Source organism: Diceros bicornis, chromosome 18 (genome assembly GCF_020826845.1).
Source record: "Diceros bicornis minor isolate mBicDic1 chromosome 18, mDicBic1.mat.cur, whole genome shotgun sequence".
In the NCBI taxonomy this organism is placed as follows: Eukaryota; Metazoa; Chordata; class Mammalia; order Perissodactyla; family Rhinocerotidae; genus Diceros; species Diceros bicornis.
Genome location: NC_080757.1, coordinates 7,280,879 through 7,303,202, shown reverse-complemented (window position 1 = coordinate 7,303,202; position 22,324 = coordinate 7,280,879). Strand labels below are relative to the sequence as shown.

General features: G+C 44.1%; 1 protein-coding gene across 1 annotated transcript in view; it reads left to right on the top strand.

Annotated features, from left to right (window-relative positions):
• DNAH9 (dynein axonemal heavy chain 9) overlaps positions 1–22,324 on the top strand; it is a 305,906-nt gene that overhangs the window by 13,069 nt on the left and 270,513 nt on the right. Inside the window, exons 5-10 of the mRNA XM_058559699.1 lie at positions 3,951–4,162; positions 5,778–6,011; positions 14,335–14,502; positions 16,133–16,249; positions 17,688–17,838; positions 18,791–18,905. Coding sequence (XP_058415682.1) covers positions 3,951–4,162; positions 5,778–6,011; positions 14,335–14,502; positions 16,133–16,249; positions 17,688–17,838; positions 18,791–18,905 — 997 coding nt within the window. The remainder of the gene's footprint in view (positions 1–3,950; positions 4,163–5,777; positions 6,012–14,334; positions 14,503–16,132; positions 16,250–17,687; positions 17,839–18,790; positions 18,906–22,324) is intronic.

The window sequence follows — 22,324 nt, the reverse complement described above, 5'->3', positions numbered from 1 at the left end:
AGATACAGTTTTTCAGGGCTCCCTCTCCCCTCACCGGTGCACTTTGCTTCTTTCCTTTCTCTTTTCAGACCTCCTCCTAGCTCTTCAGTATTATAGGTCGGAACGTGCTTTTAAAGGTATTTGCAATTTCAAATATGATTTAAGTACGCTTAATCCAAGCGGTGATTTTCCAACTTTTTTTCTCTATGAGAACTCTTTCTTTAAATACAATCTCCTATGTGTGTCCAAAATGTAAAAGTAATCAAGGTATATTTGCTCTGTTAAAGAGGGGAGCATCCTGTGACTAGAGCCCACTGGTTGATCCCCTGTCGCACCTCCTCCTCCTCATGCCACAGGGTTTGGAAACCACTCAGCTACAGGAATGAAAGTTCCAGTGGTAGAGCTCCCGACATGCACTCTATAACAGGGAAGAGCTGGCATAGTGGCTAGTCTTGGAGGTCCTTCTGGGACCCGAAATCTTATCACAGAAACCACTCTGCTAGCACAGAAAGCTGGCTTGGAATGAAGTTCCTCTTGAGGCTTTGGTTTGTTGCTTCACTGAGGGATCTTGTGTCCCAGAGGAATCAACTGTTGTTTCCAATTTGTACTTCAATTCAGATGGGACAGGTGTCTCAAAAAGTGGTATGTGTGCCACTGTTGGTATGAGAGATGATTGTGGGAGACAGGACAGATATATTTTAAAATGTGTTGGGGCTGGCCTGGTGGCGCAAGCGGTTAAGTGCACGCGCTCCACTGCGGCAGCCCGGGGTTCGCCGGTTCAGATCCTGGGCGCGCACTGATGCACCGCTTGGCAAGCCATGCTGTGGTGGCGTCCCATATAAAGTGGAGGAAGATGGGCATGGATGTTAGCCCAGGGCCAGTCTTCCTCAGCAAAAAGAAAGAGGAGGATTGGCAAATGTTAGCTCAGGGCCGATCTTCCTCACAAAAAAGAAAAAAATGTGTTAAAAGATAACTGTTTTTGGCAAGTGATATAAGCTTTTCATTTAAAGTTTTCATTTTATATGATTCTATTTAGGTTAAAATGAGAGAAAATTTAGAAAAAAGTATTAAGTAATACTACAGGTTGTATGCAGAAATGACAAATATAAAAGAGGTATGCAAATGACCGGAATTTGAGGCTCTAAAATAAAAAAAAACGTGTAGTAAAAGTATGAGTTCATTATTTAGAGCCCCAAATATATTTTTCAAGTTAATAGATGGATAGACTATAATCATTCACATTGATCAATAGTTATAAAAGATTTGGTTCCTTAGGCCGGCTTCAAAAAGTTCTTTGCAGTAGAGTATATGATGGCAATGAAAAGAAATTAGAAAAAACAATATCATTATAATAGTACCAGATAAACACTCCTGTAAAAATAGAAATATTTAAAATGTATAACTCAATTCCAATAATTGAAGTAAAAAAACTTTGATTAGAGGAGTTAGGTAGAGACTTGGTCAGAAATTTTGGGGGGATCTTTAGAGAATAAAAATATTTTAGAGGCTGGTGACTGATTTTCTCATTTCTAATCTAATTTCAGAGCATCTGTCTTTCTTTACCCTAAATAGCTCTACTATGTCCATTATTCTCATTAGCCATGATCTGGGTAGTTTTTTGGCTCTCTGATGGACTGAAGAGAGGGAGAGGAAGAGAAATATTCCTGGATTAGCGGGCACGAATCGGAAAACAGTGAGAAGTAAAGAAGGAGGTTGAAAGGATGTAGGAAAAAGTATGGGAACAAGATTGTCTGAAGTGGAATTGATTGGGCAATGAAAAACCTTGGAAAACAGGAATCATCAGTACCATGGAGGGAAAAGAACAAAGGCAATCAAGACTAATAGGGAGCTCTCTTCTCTGGCCACCAGGGGGCAGGATTGGCACAGTACAGCCTGTTGCCAATCTGGATATGTGTAGGTGTGTAAGTCCCAGAAGCCAAAGTCTAGTGGTGCCTCAGAGCAGACACGGACTGGCTTGCAGTGGCTTGTGAGAGCCCACTGTATGCGACTCTTTTCAAACTCTCCCTCCCCGACACTCAGTGAAGTCAAGCTGGTAGCTTGAAATCAGACATGGTGGGAAGATTGGGAACGTTTACACCACAGAAATTGGCAAATGTTACAAATAAAGCCTTTTGTCCCAGAAGAGCCTGTGAAAGATTTACCAGCAAACCACTGGACATCACCGTGCAGCTGGCCATTTATATTTACGTTTTTTAAAAGCTGTTAGCCCAGACTTGTTCATCTCTCTTTATTTCTGTGTGAGCCAAGGTGATTGCACACAGGACTGGATGAGCCAACCCTCAAATATTGTGCTTTTAAAAATCAGAGAGTGTCTATTTGTACAATTTAAGGAGATTTTGCCTTTAAAAAAGGTATCATAAAGAGAAAGCTCATCTGGGCTGATGGTCTCAGCCTCCTCTCTTAGGGCTCATGTGAAGGCGAGAGTGTGTGCTCATTAGAATGGCTATTGGATTCTGATATCCCCCACCCCCACACAGTGCTTTTGCTACTCCCATCATTCTGATATCCCCCATCCCCACACAGTGGTTTTAATACTCCCATTAGCTCCCCTATTTAAGAATCGCTGCTCTAATCAATTTACTGTGATATTTGACTTTCAAAAATTCGATTCCCATGCTACTTCCCACAACTCCATTTGGGATATCAAGTAGAAATGTACACATCACAAACTCCTGTGTGTAGTGAGCCCCCACAATCATCAAGTTCAGCATAATAAACTTGGGGTAATCTTGCTTTTGCTCAGCGAGGCGAGGCTGGCTGATTCACGGGAAGACCCTAAGCGAGTTATTGAGGTCTTAATTTCTTCACTTATAAAGTGGGAGTAATAATGCTACCATGCAGGGTTTTCTATGAGATAGTATATGTCTGGTGAGTAGAACAATGTGTGGCATATTGAAACCGTTACTAAATAGTGTAGATTTTGAGTTTCCTTTAGGATGAATGCAGAGCTTCATCCACATAACATAACCTAAGACCATCTGCTCTCATATGATAGTGCCTGCTTATCTGCCCGAGAAAGAACCAGCCTCTATAAACACTCCCTTCCAGGTGAGTTTGTTCAGTGGGCTTTTGCATCCCCTCTAAGTTGCTATGCAGATATTAGTACCCAATGCTGCTGGTTTTCTGACTTTCCCCTCTCAGTCACCACAAGATGGCTGGTGAAAGGCACCTCTCTTTCCTTGGCTGTGTTCAAAGGAAATGGGAGGAGATTTTCCTTGCTTTGAAAACCAGCAGAGCCTTGCCATAATCAATCTGTGCTGTTTCTCTATTCCCTACAACTTCTCCTCCATTAAAGAGCTCAATGAGATTCATTATTAGCACATATTTATCAGAGACGTTACCATTTACGGAACGCCTGCTTGGGTCCAGGCCCTGTGATGGCTGGGTATGAAGATTCTGTTCGTGCTACCTTCAGGCCTTCACAAGAGCCCTTCAAATTAGTTACTGTTCAGCCTGTTTTTGAGATTCAGAGAGGTTAAACATGCCCAAGGTCATACATCAGGTATGCGTCTGGCTTGGCATTTGAAGGCACATCCTTCTGACTCTAAAATGTGTCCTCTTTCGTCTATCTTGTCTACTTGCCCATCCATTCATCTATTTTATATTGCCTTGGAAACATTAGCAGCAAAGGAATCAGCAGATAGTTATCAAGTATATTCTACACACAGAGCTCTAGACTGGGGCTGGGAGGGCCAGGAGGAAGTCCAGATACAGGAATTTTGTAAGAGAGACTCCTCAGACCATTATCCTCGTTGTCCAGGGCTCTGCAGAGTTCAGTATTTCTGCACAAGAGCTAGAAAGCATGGTGGGACCAGACTTCTCTCTGCTCTCTCAGTTCGGGAAGAGATTGCAGCCACCAGTCTGCAGGTCCTTCACTTCCCAGGCACCAGGGCTCCACTGGGGGGGTATGAACCTCAAGCGGGGAAGGTGACAGTCTCACTTCCTTCCAGCTCTGACAGAGGCACAGGACATCCACACACACCTGATGCCGCTCCATGGCCACCTGGAAACCCTCGGAAGCATGGAGTTTCCAGAGGTGAAGCCACGGCTGCATCCTCTGCTGCACGTTGTCTGTCTCATTTGGGCCACATGCAAGTCCTACCGCTCCCCAGGGCGGCTCACTGTGCTGCTCCAGGAGATCTGCAACCTTCTCATTCAGCAGGTTGGCCACCCCAGGATTCCCAACAACCTCTCCCTGGGGGTGGTGGGCACCAAGTCACGGAAAAGAGTGAAGTGTACATTTTTTCAGGGCAGGGAAATAATTATGGTCCAGAGGGTTCTCACACTTGAATTATTTTACTGTCACAGCCAATAACTCACAAAGATGTTGTCAGTGTTGGAACATCTGGGAGGCCCAGTCTTCCTTTCCCCTCTGCCCAAGACTCTGGGTTGGGTGAAGGGAGAGCGTGGTGAATGTCAACCGCCTTAATGATCTGTGCTGACGGACCGCTGTTAAGTCAGCAGCAAAGCTCAGCAATCAAGAATGCTGCCTCTAGGGCCAGGCATCCCTGAGCCAAATCCTGCTTCAGCACTTGTTAGCTGTGTGTGCCTGGGCAAGTCACTTACCTGCTCTGTGCCTCACTTTGCCCCTCTGTGCAATGCTGAAAAGAAGAGGATTCTCTCAAAGGGTTGCTGGCTGTCCGTGAGGCTCCGATGTGATCATACTTGTAAGGTTTACAGTGTGCCCAGCACGTGCTAAGAACTCAGTGTCTGTGGGCTACAGAGAAGCAGCTCGTTGGATTACACACTTCATGCTCCTCCCTCTTAGGGACTCTTGTAGCGCCAACCAGCACAGCATAAATCCCAAGGAGTGTGTCTGAACAGAACTGGAGGTCTTAACAAGTTTTGGGTTATCTTCCCCCCAAATTGGCTTCTTTCCCTCTAAGGAGCTGCAACCCTGAGAAAACAGTAAACACACTTGAAAAGAAACTATTAATAACTAACATCTGTGGAGCACATTGCAGCCTCCAAATTGATGGGACATTCATGGTCCTGGTCGTTTTCAGATGAACCCTGAGAGGGGAGCAAGGAGAGCCTTGTTAGCTTATTATTATTTAAGATGTGGGCTAAGGCTCGGGGAGGTGAACTGAGTTGCCAGAGGCCACCCCACCCAGGCCTGGAAGCCAGGTTGTGACTCCCAGCTCGGCACTCTTCCATTGCTCTGGGTTTGTCAGCCAGGACTCTTTTGATTAAAAAAAGACTTGATTTAAAGAAAACCCAACCAAAACTGGAATCAACAAAAAGATAATTTATGAGTCATGTACCTCGAAAATCCGAGGTAAGGCCGGCTTCAGCCCTGGCTTACAGTAAGGCCTTACATGACGTCACTAGCACCCAGTTATTTCTGCCTGTCCCTCTGGTAGCGAAGATGGCTGTCCAACAGCTTCAACTTCACAGCTTTCCAGGTTCAGGTCTCTTGGAAACTGGGAAATAATTATGGTCCAAAGAATCCTTGCACTTGAATTATTTTGCTATAGAAAGCCAGTAAGTCACAAAAGAACGCCTGCCCCAGCCCCAACTGCCCCAACAAAAGTCTCACATGTTTCCTTGTCTCTGATTGGTCACTGGCACATCCCTGAGCCAATCACTGACTATCTGGCCAGAACCCGGGTCCAAGTCTGCCTGTGGAACTGAGGATGGGGTCAGATGTTTCCTGTATTATGCTTCTAGAAAATATTATTTGGGCAATTATTTGGTTCAGAGTTGATGTTGGCAAAGTTGTGGGATATCCTGTACTCACAACCACGCTTAGTGACACTGATCTGTTTACATTCCAGGCCTCTAATTACCTCTGCCCTAAAGACCTCCTGAGAAGTGAAGTAGAAGAAAGTCAGAGAAAACTGCAAGTGGTCATGGATACCTTGAACGTCTTCAAGGAGGTGTTCCAGGACAGAAGGGAGCATCTTCATACTTACTTCAAAGAGAACCAGGAGGTCAGAGAGTGGGATTTCCAGTCTTCTTTGGTCTTTGTGAGATTAGATGTCTTCCTGGGGCGACTGCACATGGTGGAGGTGAGTATGTTCACTCCCCTCAGGCTCCCAGCTCCACACAGGAGTAAGCAATCCAGGCATCCAAAAAGCAAAATAAGAAAATGAACAACACAACATGGTGGCCAACCCTCCACTGGTGGGAAGAACCCATAATAAGATTCAACAAATATTTGGATTGATTGGTTGGACTGATCATCTTGTAATGTGGTTCTGTTAGAACTTCAGGAAATTCTGATCATAGACCCATTTAGGAAGAAAGCCCAAGGAATCAGTCAACTAAGTCACTTGGTTTTCAAATTGCCCATAGTCTTTGAACTTTGTTTCAAATAAAGTTTTGCTAGAAAGTCTGATGTGCAAAATGAAAGTGAGCTCATCTGAATGCAGCTGGCCATTCCCACAAAGCCTCTGCTTTGAAATTCTCCTCCACTCTCCCATCCTCAAAGTGACTCCAAAAACTACAAAACAAGTGAATCCTTGTGTGAAAGAAATATGACTTTTGCTCAAAATTGTGTCTTTTCCCCAATTATTTAAAAGTTAATGCAAATGTTAGTTTAAGGACCAGGGTGAGAAGACATGAAGCTTTTTCTTTTGATTGTTTGCATCCGTGGAATTTTAGGTGGTTAACAGGTCTATATTTGCTGATAGAACTTTGTTGGGAGGCACTGGGCATAATAAAATGAAGTACATGGTTATCCTAAAATTTATTTGAGAAATTCAGGGTCAAGTTTAAGGTTAGGATAATAGCCAAAGGGACCAAGAAGGAATTAGAATCATATTTCTAGCTATTATCAGCAGAGATTTGATATGGAGAGAGGAAATATGGTGGGAAGAAGCTGTGATAAGTGGGACAAACCATGGGATTATGAGTGTAAGAGAGTATGAGACTGAATCTGTTCATTTCAGTTCAGAAAGCACTGATCTAGCACAGCCATGTACCGGGTACTGAGGGAGGCACTGCAGATACAATGATGACTGAAATATGGTTTTGCCTGTGTCCAGAATCAAACTCTGAGGGCTGGCCCGGTGGCATAATGGTTAGGTTCATACTCTCTACTTCGGCAGCCCGGGGTTTGCAGGTTCAGATCCCGGGTGCAGACCTACATGCTGCTCATCAAGCCATGCTGTGGCAGCATCCCACATACGAAATAGAGGAAGATTGGCACAGATGTTAGCTTAGGGACAATCTTCCTCACCAAAAAACAAACAAACAAAAACAGAAACAAATTCTCAATATTGACTAAAACAAAGCAGAAAGATGAGTTTATTGCAAGGCTTTCGACCTGCAGGCCAGGAAACTCAAGGCTACAGGAGCAAGGAGTTCTGAGTTGCTCACAGACTAAGGGATTTTTATGGGGTAAATACAGAAGTTATTTGGCTTTTTCAGCTGATGGGTTGCCTAGTGGTCTTCTTTCTTATTTGGACCAGGGTAGCTGAGTCAGGGTAGCAAGGAAGTGCAGAGACAGTGTGAACAGACTTGGCCTTTGGGGATTGGCTGTTGTCCTAGAAGAGCTGTCAGTTCCTGTAAGGTTAGGTTCAGTTTCCTCTATGCACCTGCGCTGACCATCTCCATTTCGTCCCTGACATAAGTGACTCCATTTTAGTTTGGTTCTACATCTGTAAATAGCTCATGGGTCAGTAGCCATAGCAGCAGTAGCAGGAGAATGTAGACAGACTAATGGAGGCGATCCAGGGATGGAAAGACACAGAATCAGGAAACTTCATTGAGGTGTAGTAAAATGCCATGATAAAAGAGAAATTGGTGTGTTTGGGGGAGCAAGAAAAGGAGTTCCTAACCTGAAAGGGCTCTGAGAAAGTGAGGAGCACAAGAGGAAATAAATTTCCAAACTAGAGTAGGAATTCGCCAGGGAAAGAAGATGAGGAAGAGCATAAGACAGAGGAAATGTAAACGTGAGCAAGCCAGAAGCTAGATCTTATGAAAGGCACACCTCAAATCCTTCACCAGGATGGCGGAGAGTATGAATACTTGATATCTAGCTTTATTCTAAATGCCCCCCATTTCTATCACAGCTCTTGATGTGCAGCCTCTCCTCTCCTCCCCTTCCGCTCTGTTCCTCTCATCTCCTGCATCAACCCCTTCGCTGTTGTTTAGCGAGGTGCTCCAACCTGCCCCTGGCCGGGCTGACCACAGTGGAATGGCCGCCATGACCGCCTTGCAGGCTCTGCAGCCCTGGCCCTTGGAGCAGAAGCAGAGCACAGCTCAGAAATGACTGCTGGGCTGGGGCCGCAGCCCTGTGCACACATGCTAATGATGTGACTTTGCATATAGACAGCTATTGTAGCATTAGGGCCCCTAATCTGCTGGGCATATGCAGTAAATACAAGCAGCGAAGGCCACCAGTCTCCCCAGAGTCATTACCCTCACAATAGTCGGCTCTCAGGCTGCTTTTTCTTTCTGAATCAAGGGCACAGATGCATAACAAGCAGTTGCCCCAGTCTAATTAGAGGACGACTTGGACGTCACCACTCTCTCGTCTTCCTACTTCTTCTCTTCTTAAGCTTTCTCTCCTTTGCTCTGAGTTACTTCTTTGCTGTTAGGCCAAACTCCACATTTCTTTTCTCTGCTGCTGTTCCCTCTTTCTTCCCTTTCCACTTGTCTCCCTCCCCGCTCTCTATTTGCCTCTCTCTTGTTTCCCTTTCCTCTTTCTTCTCCCTGAATTTCCGCCATTTTCCTTTTTTCCTGTGGCTGCTCCTTTCCCCATCCTAGCATTTCCTCCCCTCGTTCATTTTCCATCTTCCAAACGTTTGCTCACACTCGTCCTCGTGCCCTCTGGCTCCCCGATCTCTCCGCTCCTCAGCTCAGGGCAGCGGGACACGGGACTATCGATTGTCTCGGCACATATTTCATGTAGCCCTTTAGTTAACATTCTGTGGATCTCTGTGATCGATGCCTGTTTGAAATGAGATTAATCTGCTTCTCTCCAGCAAGAATTAGCATGAACCTAGCCTTATTCATCTTGCTGTTCTAATACAATATGTGGCCCCCGAGACATGGGTAGCTACAATTAATAAATACACGAAGCCAAGTTAATAAAAGGACGTCAGTGCGTTTACCCTTCTGCGTGCTCACGTCCAGGGTCCTGTTGTGAAGGGCTGGTTTTTAATCTTCATAGTTCTCTCGGATTTTTTTTTCCTTCTGATTTGTGTTGCTTGATTTTCTCTTTCGCTATTGCTCTTTGGCACAAGAAAGTTTTATTGTGACGATCGACTCTTCCCCTCTGGGCGCCTGCTAAAATGAGTTGGGGGCAGGGCTGTTTGGCAGGAGGTGGTCTATTGCTGAGCAGTTTTCAGCAGGTCTGCGGAATGCGGAGTAATTGCATTGTCAGCACACCACCATCCTCCTCCTTCTCATCACACCCGTGATACAGCTGATCTCTTGGAGAGCTAACCCTTGGGAGGGACAGGAAGAATAGAAAAATAAAGAAGTAACAGCCATCATAACAGCTAGGTATCAATACTCTTACTCTAACAAATGAGCACAATTAAGCATGACACGTAAATTAACTTGGCTTGGTAAATTAACTTGCCTCGAGCCACACGGCTCAGGGAGGTTTAGCTGGGATTTTTACCTAGGGGCATATGGTTCCAAGTATCATCTTTCCGCCAAACTTGGATATGTCCCAGGAGGTTCTAAAGGTCTGTTTCCCTCCATCTCTCCCTCCTGCTTCCCTCCGTCCATTTTGAGGGTCCCAAACTCGTTTTGTGGTTTTATTCTGCCCTTATACCTTATATACTCAATTCTGCCTTTGTGTATTCTATTTTTACAGTATGATTTCTAGGTCTTTTTATCTAAAGTAATTTGGGTAAAATTATAATTCCCATCCCATGAAAGGGCCTTGTTTGACTTACCAAGGAAATCCCAAAAGTGTATAAAGTCTTTGCAATTTGAACAAATAGTCAAAAATCAAAGGGGCAAAGAATCGTTCAATTACGTCTACATTTCTGCAGACCCTCACCCTGCCTTCCTGCTCAATTCTCCAGCACTCACACACACCGCGCACACACACACACCCTCCCCCACGTACCACACACACTGCACATGTGCACACACACCACACATGCACACACTGCATACACGCCAACACATTGCACATAAACATGCACACCACACAAACATACTGCACACACCCTCACCACTCACCACACACTATACACACACACCATACATATACACCACACACACAAATACACACACTGCATATATGCACGCAACACCACACACACCCCACAAACACCACCCCCTACACACACCAACACCCTCACACACACCTCACACACACGTACACACAAATACATTCACTGCACGTATGCACACAATGCCACACACACAACACACAAACACAACACACATACCCCACACACCACCACCCACACATATACCACACACACACATACACACACACACAGAGTTCATTTTTGTGCCATAATATTGTAGATTTTGCAGATCGCCTGTTTATGTTTCTGCCCACAGCCTCTTCCCTCCAAATAATGCAGTAGGAGAGAACCTTCATTTCTTTCATTATAAAATTGCTGTAAAGCTGTGATTTACTTGGAGACAAAATGATTTCCTGCTGAGGCTTTATGCGAGGTGATTAGCAGGGAGATAGGTAATAAGCTGACCTAATATACACCGCATTCTCTTTGCTCTTTCCGCCATCTCCAGCCACTCCGCTGCCTCCTTTCATTCGGGCCTAATTGGGCCAGCTTCCCTTTTAGCCCAGCCTGAGTATGTGGTCACATAGGAGACCATTAGCTGCTTAAGGTCAGCCACCGTAGAAAGGTAAAGAAAACAGTCTTTCTCCCAATGACCTTTTGAGATTTTTCATCTATGAATGTCTGCTTTGTGCTCTCCCTTAATGAATTCTGAAGACATTTCTTTTAAGATGGGCTGCATGACCTCTCCTTCGAGAACAGGCTTGTGTTTGTGAGATTTGCCATTATCCCCAATTTTGATTTTCCACCTCTTGGGCCATAGCACAAATGGAACCCTCCCCCACCACCTCCTTAAAGATTGCACAGGTTTTCATAAGAATAGGATGCAATCAGCCCAGTCAACTGCCTGGGACCCCATGCTCTTTGTGGCATCCATCTGGAAAGGAGTATCTGTATGTCAGCCGTTATACATCTTTTATCTACCAACCTGATCAAATGACATCAGGGTGGTGATAATTAATTGCAGTGGCTACTGCTTATTGAAGTCCTGCAAAGGCACCTCCATTGTAACTCGGTAACCCCACTGCAAGTCAGGTATTAGCAAACCCATTTGCAGGTTAGGAAAACAGGCTTAAAAAAGTAAAGTGTCTTGCTATAAGCAACTTGGCTAGTAAATGGCAGACCAAGATGGTATCAACCCAGGAATTTTGGGTCCTTGATCCTAGACTCTTTCCGTGATGCGTGTATCCCTAAAGTTGATATTTTCAGCCTGTATATAGCATAATGAATTTAATGTGTTTACTACTGTGATGAATAAAAATGGATATTTAAAAAGTATCATTTAAACTTCTTATTGATTTAAATTGCCTTTTATCTGTTTTGTAAGGACTTCTAAGTAAACAATGAAAAGAGCTTACATTTAAATATTTTAAGAATCAAGGATATAGTCACAGTCATTACAATAAATCTGTTTCTATGGTTGCAAGACAATTTCCCGCCTCATTCAGGAATCTTTTCTACAAAACCTCTGATGTCAAACTGCTAGTAAATTCATCCAGAAATGGAGAGCTCACTACCTCTCTTAGCCCATTCTGTGGTTGGGCATTTCTAACCGTTAGATGGTTCTGTTTTATTAAGTGGAACCCCCTGAAATTGCCATTTCTTATAGGTCAAAATGGTCAACTATAAGAAATTTCATAAGTTCAACCTACAAGTTGAGGCCACATCTGCTTCTTTGTTCCATTCACTCATTTGCCTCAGCTATGCCCTGGGAGTAGCACCGTGCAAGGCGTGCCTTGCACTTGACCAAGGCCCTTGAAGCATTCAAAGGCACAGTTCAGCCTTGCTTTATAGTTCTCTTTTCTCATCTAATTTTCCTTGTTTTTACCAATTGCTCCTGAGTCCGTGATCCCTAGGTTCCCTATTACCGTGTCACCTTCTCCTGGTGCTACAGCTAAGTCAAAGGTCAAAGATCACGTATTCACTCATTCAACAAATGTGTGTCAGCATCTGGGACTCATAAGATACAACGATACCTCTGAGGCATTGACAGCCTACTGGGAAAGATGGACAGAAAATAAACAAATAATACAATAGAATGCCAAATAATGCATTATAATGCTGGAGCGTGATTAGAGCTCTGTAGAAAGCTTACACGGTGTAAGGGGACAGAGGGCGCAAGGGAAAGGTGGGGTGGGGAGAGATCTTTTTAGAAAAGAAGGTAAGGAAAGTTCTAAGATCCTAAACCCCAAATAAATGTGTGGCCCATCATGTGTTTGTTAAATAAAGCAATGTAAATATTCGTTATTTTTGGCGAGCAGAGTTTCTCCAAAAATAGAATGGTTAAAAAAACATTTCTTTAAACCCGTGATTTAGATTGGAGGCGAAACATCTTCCAGTGACCACCCAATGCCATGCTTCACGTATTCCCGAGAAACACGATGGTATAACAAAATTGTCGTCTAGTTTTCTGGTGTAGTCAAATATACCACAATGCATCTGTCGTTTAAAACGGTTAGAGAGTATTTCCTAAACATTGAAATTGACATCCATGGAATTATGAAAAATGGGCACCTAGGTGACATTCCACAGCACAAATACGTTTCTCCTAAAGCACTGATTACAACTAAGCCTGTTTGGAATGACTTGAGTTACCATTTAAGTCAATTTCATTTAAATCAATTCATTTCTGTTTTCCTCCTAGTATATAAAGTTGAATGTGTTTTTAAATAAAGACTGCCCCCTTTCCCACCATCGGCGGCAAGACCCCCCTGGTTTGAGTGTATGTCTTCCTTTCCTTGGCTGGTTCTTTTCTCTTCTCTCCTCTCCCTCTTCAGCTACTTGCTGACAGCTGTGCCTGAGCATAGCTGAGCAAAAAAAGATTGTTAGGCGGCTGCCCAGCTACACCGGTGCCCTCCTGGAAACGTGGGGAAAGTCAGCCACTTCTCACCACTTCCCAGTGCCCCTGTCACTACTGCTGGACTTGGAATTCCAGCGAGAGAAAGGAATCAGGCAACCTTCTGCTAGCCTGATGGGTCAACCCATAGCAGTGGCCATTGGCAGTGGGAATTTCCTGGAGTGGAACCAGGATCTGCTGGGTTTTCAGCATCGTGACATAGTGTTCTCTCTTCTTGCCCTTAAAGGGCAAACTTCCTCGGGGTAGAAGATCCCCTCCTGGGGTCTACACCAAATGTTTACCAAAATCACACAAAGGTAACCGTTACCCACCTCTTTCCTGTTGAAGACATATGCACATAGATTGGAAGTTGTAATGGAAGAACATCTTGGTTTGGAGGTTTTGTGATTTTAGATGGGTATTCATGAGAGATAAATACAATCTGCCATGTGAGGCATGTTCTGGAGGCTCCTGTCCTATCAGAGGTGAAGCAGGTTCCGTGGAATCAGGAGGGGCTCCTCCTGGAGGCTCTGGGTTGTCTCCCTGTCAATTAATTCTGAGCACAGCTGGGACACTACCATATCAACAACAGTGACAGTAATACACACACTGCATATTTACTTTGTGCCAGGCACTGGCCTAAATCCTAAGTCTGCATTGACTTATTTAGTGCTCGCTATCATTATCCTGTTACAGGTGGAGGAACCCAACACAGAGATGTCAAGTAATTTCCCACTGTCGCCCAGCTGGCCACATGGTTACTGTGCTATGGATGCTTGGCAAGGGCACCTCGCAGATTTCTTTTCTTGGCAGAAGTAGTTGCTGAGAATGCTGGTGTCACCCTCTGGGCCTGTCTTTGAGACTATTTGAAGGATCCACTTTCCTGTCAATCCTCTAAGATAGCAGATAACATGGTCCATTTGAAATTGACTTTTTTAAATGGGTAGTAAAGCCACCAATCATGTAAATAATGTTATTATTTTGTTATTTTTTTTATTTATTAGAGAACACAGAAAGAGACTAAGGCATAAATTTGATTTTTGTGTGTGTGAATTTTGTTTATTGGAACTTTCTTTTTGCTTTGTTATTGAGTTTAGCCAAGAGTTGTTTATACCAACCCAATCTAATAATAAGGTTACAAAACTAATCAAGCTTCACATTTTCCTAAGCAACCACCACCCCCATATGATTTCCAGCTCTTGCCATACTAATTTGAGTGTCATCGACTGTTATCATCATTATTATTATTTTAACTCTTTTGTGAATTATCCCTTGTAGGATCTTCTGAAGACAACTTTGGATTTCCACAAATTGGGGAAGCTTGAGTTTAGTGGCATCAGAGGGAATGCCCTGAGTCAGCAGGCCCAGCAAATGTACAACGAATTTCAAGAGATGTACAGAGTCTTCTCAGAGTCTTCCTATGATTGCTTGGACCCCCAAAGCATGGTAGGGCTTAAAAGGGCTGACTTGCAAGCTTTGTCTCTGTCAGATGCCTGCAGCCTGTAGAGTCTTGCGTATTTACTTGCGTTTTCCTTGTACATTTCCTTTGTCTCTCTGGTCTCAGTGGTTTTATCAACAGAGACCGCTCCTAACTATTCTTTGCATCAAGATCAGGGAGGGTCCTCCAACTGCTGACTGCTCCAGACCGATGAGACCCAGAGTTTCAGAGACACCAAGATGGGTATGGGATGATGGTGGAGGCTCTGGCCGCCTTGCAGCTTCCAAGCTTTAAGCTTGGAGTAGGGATGGCTATGTGAAGGCTAGGCACACCTGGGCAGAATTTTCTTGGTGGCTTGGGGAGGGGTAGGTGAAGCAGTAGCCTAGTTTTTCTGATCTGACCCTGGTTTTCCAAGATTGAGACATAAGGGCCCATCTGTAGCCCAGGAGAGCTGAGACCTGTGAGTCCAAGCCCACAGGAGACAAAATGAAGAAAGAGAGCCAGAACAGAAACAGGTAATGGAGCTCCTTGAGAAGGGAATAGCTGAGTTAATGGAGAAGGAATTTTAAGAGTACATGAGGGAAAAGGAGATAGCAATTAGAGCAGGAACCCGCTCTGAACAACTTCAGACATCTGGAAAGATCTTAGTTGGCCAAACCCAGGGACATGTCACTTCTTAAAAGTTTCATTCATCGAAAATAGGAAAAGAAGGTGAACTACAAAGCAGGATATATACCATGTGTTTGTTACCATATGATAAAACAAAACAAAAGAAAATCCTATTCACAGGGAAACATAGTACAATGTTAATGTGGTTGGGTTTGTGAAGCAGAACAATACCATTTTTCTACTTTTCTTTGTCTTTTCATAAGAATGTGCATTACTGTTGTAAAGTAATAATAATAAATGATACTAATTCCATAAATTAAAGATTTGAGTTAACAATGTTTTTCTGCAAATTGCTACAGTCTAAGAAGGAGAACACTCTTTGGGTTGCCAGGTAAAATATAATAATTGGGACATACACTAAAAAAAATTTATTGTTTATCTGAAATTTAAATGTAACTGGGTGTCCTGTATTTTTGTTCGCTAAATTTGGCAACCTTAGGAACAATGGCTAGCTGCTGTCTTAACCAATTAAAGTGTACGTAGAAGAAATAATGTATGTTAGTCTAACTAGCTTACTTTCCTCCTAATGGCTAGATTAGTTTGGTTACACTGAGAAAATAGGATTTTGACTTGGGGGAGAAAGGAAAATGGGTGGTAAAGATGGAATAGCCCCATTGCTGGAGCTGTCGCTGCTGAGGTGGCTTTCACGGGTGGCATGAACTGGCACCGTGGGTGAAAGAGAAGGGGCTTTAGGAGGTGGGAGAGGGGGCACAGAAAGGGAGGTGACAGGATGCCAACCTCACATTTGACTCACTCTACCATTTTGCCTAGAGCATCTAGGAAAAAATGCTATAATAATAGGGTAACTATGTACATGGATAAAACCTAAGTCAAGCCAGGGTGAATTTTAGAGAATTACAATAAATCCTTGGTATAAGCAATTCAAGTACAAAGTTAATAGTAAAGGGCACAGTGTAACTGGCTTTCAGAAAATCATGTTTTTCTCATGTCTATGTGATGTCTCTTCAGGAATTTGAAAATGATGTCACTGAATTTAACCAGAGAGTAGGAGATCTTGACCGAAGACTGGGGACTGTCTTTATTCAAGCCTTTGATGATGCACCTGGTTTGGAGCATGCCTTTAAGGTCTGTACGAGCAGGAGCCACCTCTGTGCTCTGCTCTCCCCTCTCCCTCATCAGAGGAGAGGAGGGACGCTCTTCCAATGGTTTTGTTCCTGAGGATATTAATCGTTCTTATTAGTCTAGTAGAGAGGTATTGTGAGCGTCCTAGGACAAGGGAGTGTGCAGAACTGGGCTTCTCAGGTTGATTAGTAATGCTTTTCTGAAAACATGATGATGTAAATATACTTTTCAATAGTTTCTTCTGGAATGCTCTCTTTGGACCTTATCAGTAGGGTACTCATTAAAAGTGAAGAGTCACCATCCTGAAACGATGGCTCTACAATATCATGGCTATTTAACCATTGCTAACAGGTTGATTCAACCACCTACCAGGTAATTGGTTGTAGGATTCAACTATAAGTAACTAGAATAAGAAGACTTGTACTTTGCTCTATATTGCCCAGATCAGATGGTACAAGAATGTGGAGGAGAAGGTTCAAGACAGTGAGTAGATAAATGGCTGCACAACTGAGAATCTGAGTCTTGAAACATGAAGAGTTAGTAGAACATGATAGATCTTCTATAAACTACAAAGAGACTTGTTGTGTAAAGCCTTAAAGATTAGAACCAGGACTAATCAGTGGAAGTTACAAGGAGGCAGATTTTGGCTCAATAGAAGAAAGATATTTCTGTCAAAGCTATCCAAAGATGGAACGATTTCTTGAGAAGTAGTTAAGTTTCCAGTTACTGGAAATGTCCAAACGTAGACTGGATGACTGGTGGGACAGCTGTAGAAGAGGCTTAAAGCCAGGATGGGTGAATCCATGCTATTCTAGAATATTGGGTGACCCAAATTGCCAGGCTTCATTAGCCATTGGATCATTGAATATATATATATATATATTTTTTTTTTCTTTTTAATAAGTACCTGCCTTTCCATAACTCACATAGGAAGACTATAGGATTTCCCTCTCCAGGCATTTGAACTAATTCCAGAAATTAGTTCCAGAATTAGGTCTCTCTGAAACTTTTTTCTTGCTCTCACTCTCAAATTTTAGCCTTCCAAATTCTCCTTGACACAGAGCCCACTTAGTTTCTTTTTTTCTTCTCCTCTTCACCCTCCTACTCTGTTTTAGGTCTTTCTTTATGTAGATCAGCTTAACTTTTCTGACATCTTTAGTTTTGTCTTTGTTTTACCCTTTACTTGGATTCTTAGAACACCAGAAGTTCTGGTAGATAATTCAGCAGACAGGAGAACCCTTCTCCTTTAGAAACAAAGAAGAGAGGGGCAGACTATGAATATCCACCTATTAATAATTATTGATCCAGTTGCACAGTGATGATTTTTTGACCCTCTTACATTGATAGACATATAAAAGAAAAGCCAGGAAACAAGATTTATGTAACTTTGGAAAGATTGAATCTGTGACTTTTTCCTCTTCTTTCTCTGCCTCTTCTGTAGCTGCTAGACATAGCAGGAAACCTCCTCGAAAGACCACTGATAGCACAAGATGTATCTGATAAATACCTGGTGCTCATCCAAATGTTCAACAAAGACCTGGATACAGTGAGGCTAATCTACAGTCAGCGTGTCCAGGAGGAGGCAGAACTTGGTAGGCTTGTTGCGGGGGGATTTGGATGGGAGAGTTCTGTTCCTGGGAAGGGTGCGACTCACTCCTCTTGTGTTTGTTAAATGTCCACTATGGATTTATGACATTTTCCAAGAAAAGCAAGCACAACGTTTTTGCTTGAAATTCCAGACCATAATGGGTGATCGTAGAATTAATTTAACGGTGCATTTCCTTGTATCTGGGGCTGAGATTGGCAGGCTGACCCAGAGCAGTGAAGTCTTGACCGCCTCTGGTCAACTGAGACCTTAGCATAATGTATGAGTTCACACTTGATCAATGTTGCCACGCTGATTAATCTTCAACATACCTCAATTCCACAATAGATTTTTACATGCCTGAGAAAAGCTTCTGATCCCTTCTAATGCCATGGCAACCATGCTTCTGGAGGGAGGCCCAGCAGGAGCCTGACAGAGGGCGGTACCATGCCAAAGCGTGATGTCTCATTTTTATTGCAGTTCATAAATGCCTTGTCTTAGCTGTTTGCAAGTCAAACACAAGTTCAATTAAGCTTTACAAACATTTCTTGAGTTCTTGCTATATGCAGGACACATTTGTGGGACTGTATGCAGAGGCAAGCCAAGGTAAGGGATAGAATACTTAATTCTAAAAGGTGGTTCTTCAAGGAACACACCAGCTATGTAGAACAGAGTTGACAGTAACACAAGCAGAATATAAGTAGTGCTTGACTTGAGTTATAAAGAATCATAACAAAACAAGACGAATTGGGCTGGGAGATTTGAGGGAGAGTTGTGTGGAAAGTGGCCTTGAACTGAGTCCTGAAAGATGGGGGAGGCCCATCTTTGTGTGAGCACAGGGAGACTTGAGTACGTGGAGGTAGATGAGGCAAAAGTGGAATAACTGGGGGGAGGTGTTCCTGGCAGGGCAGGCTGGGAGTCTAGAGCCTCCCCTCCCTCTGGTCGTGCCGTGTCCCCAGGGTTCTCCTCCGTACACAAGAACATGCCTGCTGTGGCCGGGGGTCTCCGCTGGGCGCAGGAGCTGAGGCAGCGCATTCAGGGTCCCTTCAACAACTTCAGACGCGTGACATACCCGTGAGTATCTTATTCCTGAAAGGGAGGCTTGTTTTAGGCTTCTGCTCTGGCTCTGGATTTTGAGTGTTGTGGAAATGCAATTCATTTACCTGAAGCATGAAAATCATCCTCATCTTTGCATCTCTGGCAATTGACCAATGTCTTAGTCCGTCTGGACTACTATAACAGAATACCATAGACTAGGGGGCTTATAAACATCAGAAATTTATTTCTCACAGTTCGGGAGGCTGGGAAGTCCATGATGAAAGTGCAAGATTTGGTGTCTGGTGTGGGCCCACTTCCTGGTTCATAGACGGCTGTCATTTCACTGTGTCCTCACATGGCAGAAGGGGTGAGGGAACGCTGTGGAGCCTCTTCTTATAAGGGCACTAATCCCATTGATGAGGGATCCACCCTCATGACCTAGTCACCTCCCAAAGGCCTCACCTCCTAATACCGTCACATTGAGGGTTATGATTTAACATATGAATTTTAGAGGGACACAAATATTCAATCCATAGCAACCACATATCTATTGACCAGCAGTAATGAGACTGATATATTTGGTGCTAAACGAGGCTTGATGGACAACGAGCTGATTCCTGGTGCTACATGAGATTCATTTCTGGAGGAAAATGAGTCATGGTTTTCAAGCTCTATGGAGTTCTTCTGCACGTCTCCTTCTGACGCAATGTCTCTTTGCTACTGAGGCCGCTGGAAAATAATGGAGTCTAGTGTTTCCTAAAGCATGGCATAAGCACCTTGTGAGTTAGAATACCCTGAGCACTTGTTAAAATGCAGATTCCCAGGCCCCCCCTCACCTACTGAATCTGAATCTCAGAGCTGGCTGGGGGCTGTGAATTTGCTTCCTCAGCAAGCTCCCCCTGCAATTCTGATGGTGACCAGGTTTGGAAACCATTGTCCTACCTTACAGCTGAGTCTGGAAGCCAAGCTGTTTAGAGCATCTCAGCTGCTACAAATGAGAGAGAAGAGCTGTTTGCAATGTCACATTCAGGATGCTGCCTAGGGAAGGGCGGTCTTTCTCTGACCCCTCTTTCTAAAGACTCAATCTTATTGAAAGCACCTGCTTGGGCAAACACAACAGAAACAAAGGAATTTGGGTCTGGACATTGGCATCAAAGGTTGTTAAGCTCTAAGAAGGACTTTAGAGGCCCTCTGGCCCAGGTGGCAGGACTGAACGCTTTCAGAGGCCGGGAAGACTATGCGAGACAGCCAGGATGGGGTCTGAAGGGGGCCGTCACCACTCCATCCAGTGTTGCCAAGCAGACTCCACGTGAGCAATCTCCTGACTGTTGGAGGAAAGCTGAAAATCTGGATTTGTATGTGAAACACCCACCTTTAAAATTAGCAAGCATTCCACTTTTTCTCAAACTCTGCACAGATCAAATAAACATGCCTGTGGGTCAGGTCTGCCCAGTGGGTGATCCATTTGCAGCCTCTGCTCTAAGAGAGTTCTTTGTTTTGCAGATGAAGAAACTGAGGCAGACAGAAATGAGGTGACATGCCTAAAGTCCCAGAGAGAGCCAAGGAAAGAACTGGAACAAGCATCAGGGTCTCAGGGCTTCTAACCCAGAGCTCTTTCTGGGGAACCCCAAGCTGTAGGAAGCTTAGCTTGGAGTACAGCTGAGCCCTCATCTTCTCAAACATGCCCCCAAGGCAGGAGGGAGATGCTATGTGAACAGGTGGGGAGGGGTGGCAGGGCTGCTTCTAGGAATGTGGACTGTGGTAGCTGTCCTAGGTCAGGCTCTCTGGAGGAAGACTCTGAGGTATGTGTGCAGGAATTTATGGGGATGCTCTTGAGAAGAACTCCTGTGACGGAATGGGGGGATGAGATCAGGCAGAAGGAGGTTGAGCTGCGGTATAGTTCCAACTAAGGCCTCAGCCCATCCAGTGTGGAACTCTGGCTCTTCAGGGTTGCCCCGCCTTTGTGCCCTGACATCAGCTAGTTGTTGGATGTGGGCTTTCGGAGGGTGCAGTGTGACCTTGGACAAGGCAGCTCTCTTTGGCTGAGGCTGTTGCCAAAGAGGGAGGCAACCGTGATTCATCAGCATCCAGCACTCCCAGCATGGTGGCGGGAGGTTGGGGTGGGGCTTGCGGTGGTCCCAAAAGGGGATCTGAATGGCACACCACCATGTCCTCTACAACTCCCATGAAAATTCCCATTTGTTTTAAAAATGAATTCACAATTGTATTGTACTCTATAATATATATGTATTGGTTATTAAAAATGTCTTAGATTCCACACCATGAATTGAAGTAGAATCTACAGGGAGTTTCATGACACCTGTTCCTGTGACTTCTCAAACCTTCTAGGCGACTGCCACAGGCCCCAGTGTGGGAAGCTGCTCTGTCCTCTAACCTCACTCTTTTCCAGATACAAAACTGAGATCTGGGGTTATGAGGCGTGTGGAAATCCCACAGCTTGTGAGGGGAGGGCTGGGCGTGAGCCCACCCACCTGGTCGGAAGCCCTTTTCACTTCTGCTTGCTGCCTCGCAGACGCATCTGCTCATTCACCACGACAGGGAACTAAGCAACTGGAAAAAACAGCAGGAAATCCAATGCTTCCTCTGCAGGCGTGAGGGCTTACACTGAAAGCTCAGGGGATCTTGTGAAAAAAACTGTGTTGGCTTAAACAGCAAATGGATTTTAAAGAATCTTTGCTGTAAGCTGCCTCATTTTGCTAGCAAAACAAACAAAAACAGACCTTTCAACACACTTAGTGTGAAGGTTTCTGAAAATTACAAACACTTCCCCAGTTTTCCCAGAGGCTGGACTCTTATTTACTGTTGCAAAGGAGTGTCAAGCAAGGGGAGCAGGTGTGGGTCACGGGACCTCAGGCCAAACTCTGCTCACGTTCCTCTGTGGTCCTCAGCATTCCCTCCAAGTGTGTGTCTGTGTGTGTGAGCACGTGTGTGTGTGTGCATGTGTGTGTGTGCATGTATGTGCATTGTGTGTGTACACGTTTGAGGGTGTGAGAGATGGGAGGGAACCTCATGTAAACATGTCAGTGAGTAATGAGTAGCAGAGTTTCTCATCACATGTCCTAGATGGATTTCAGAGAAGGTGAAATATACATATATATGTTTCATGTATATAACAATGTTTATATGTGTGTGTGTGGTGTATATATATACATAAACATTATTATATACATACATAAAACATTGTTATATACATATATACACACATATATAATGTTATACATATAAAATGTTGACAGTTTTTTTCTTAAATACAGAAAACTGCAACACCTAGAATTTTTCTTTCATGTCTCAATTTCCCTTTTATTCAGGTGTTTGAAGGACTTCATTTACCTGTGCATGACTGGCTGGGCTAGGGTGAGGGGGTTGGTGTAGCCATGGGGGGAGAGGTTCTGCCATCTGTGTCACCTGAGGGGCTGCCTGGATTTCAGGACGTG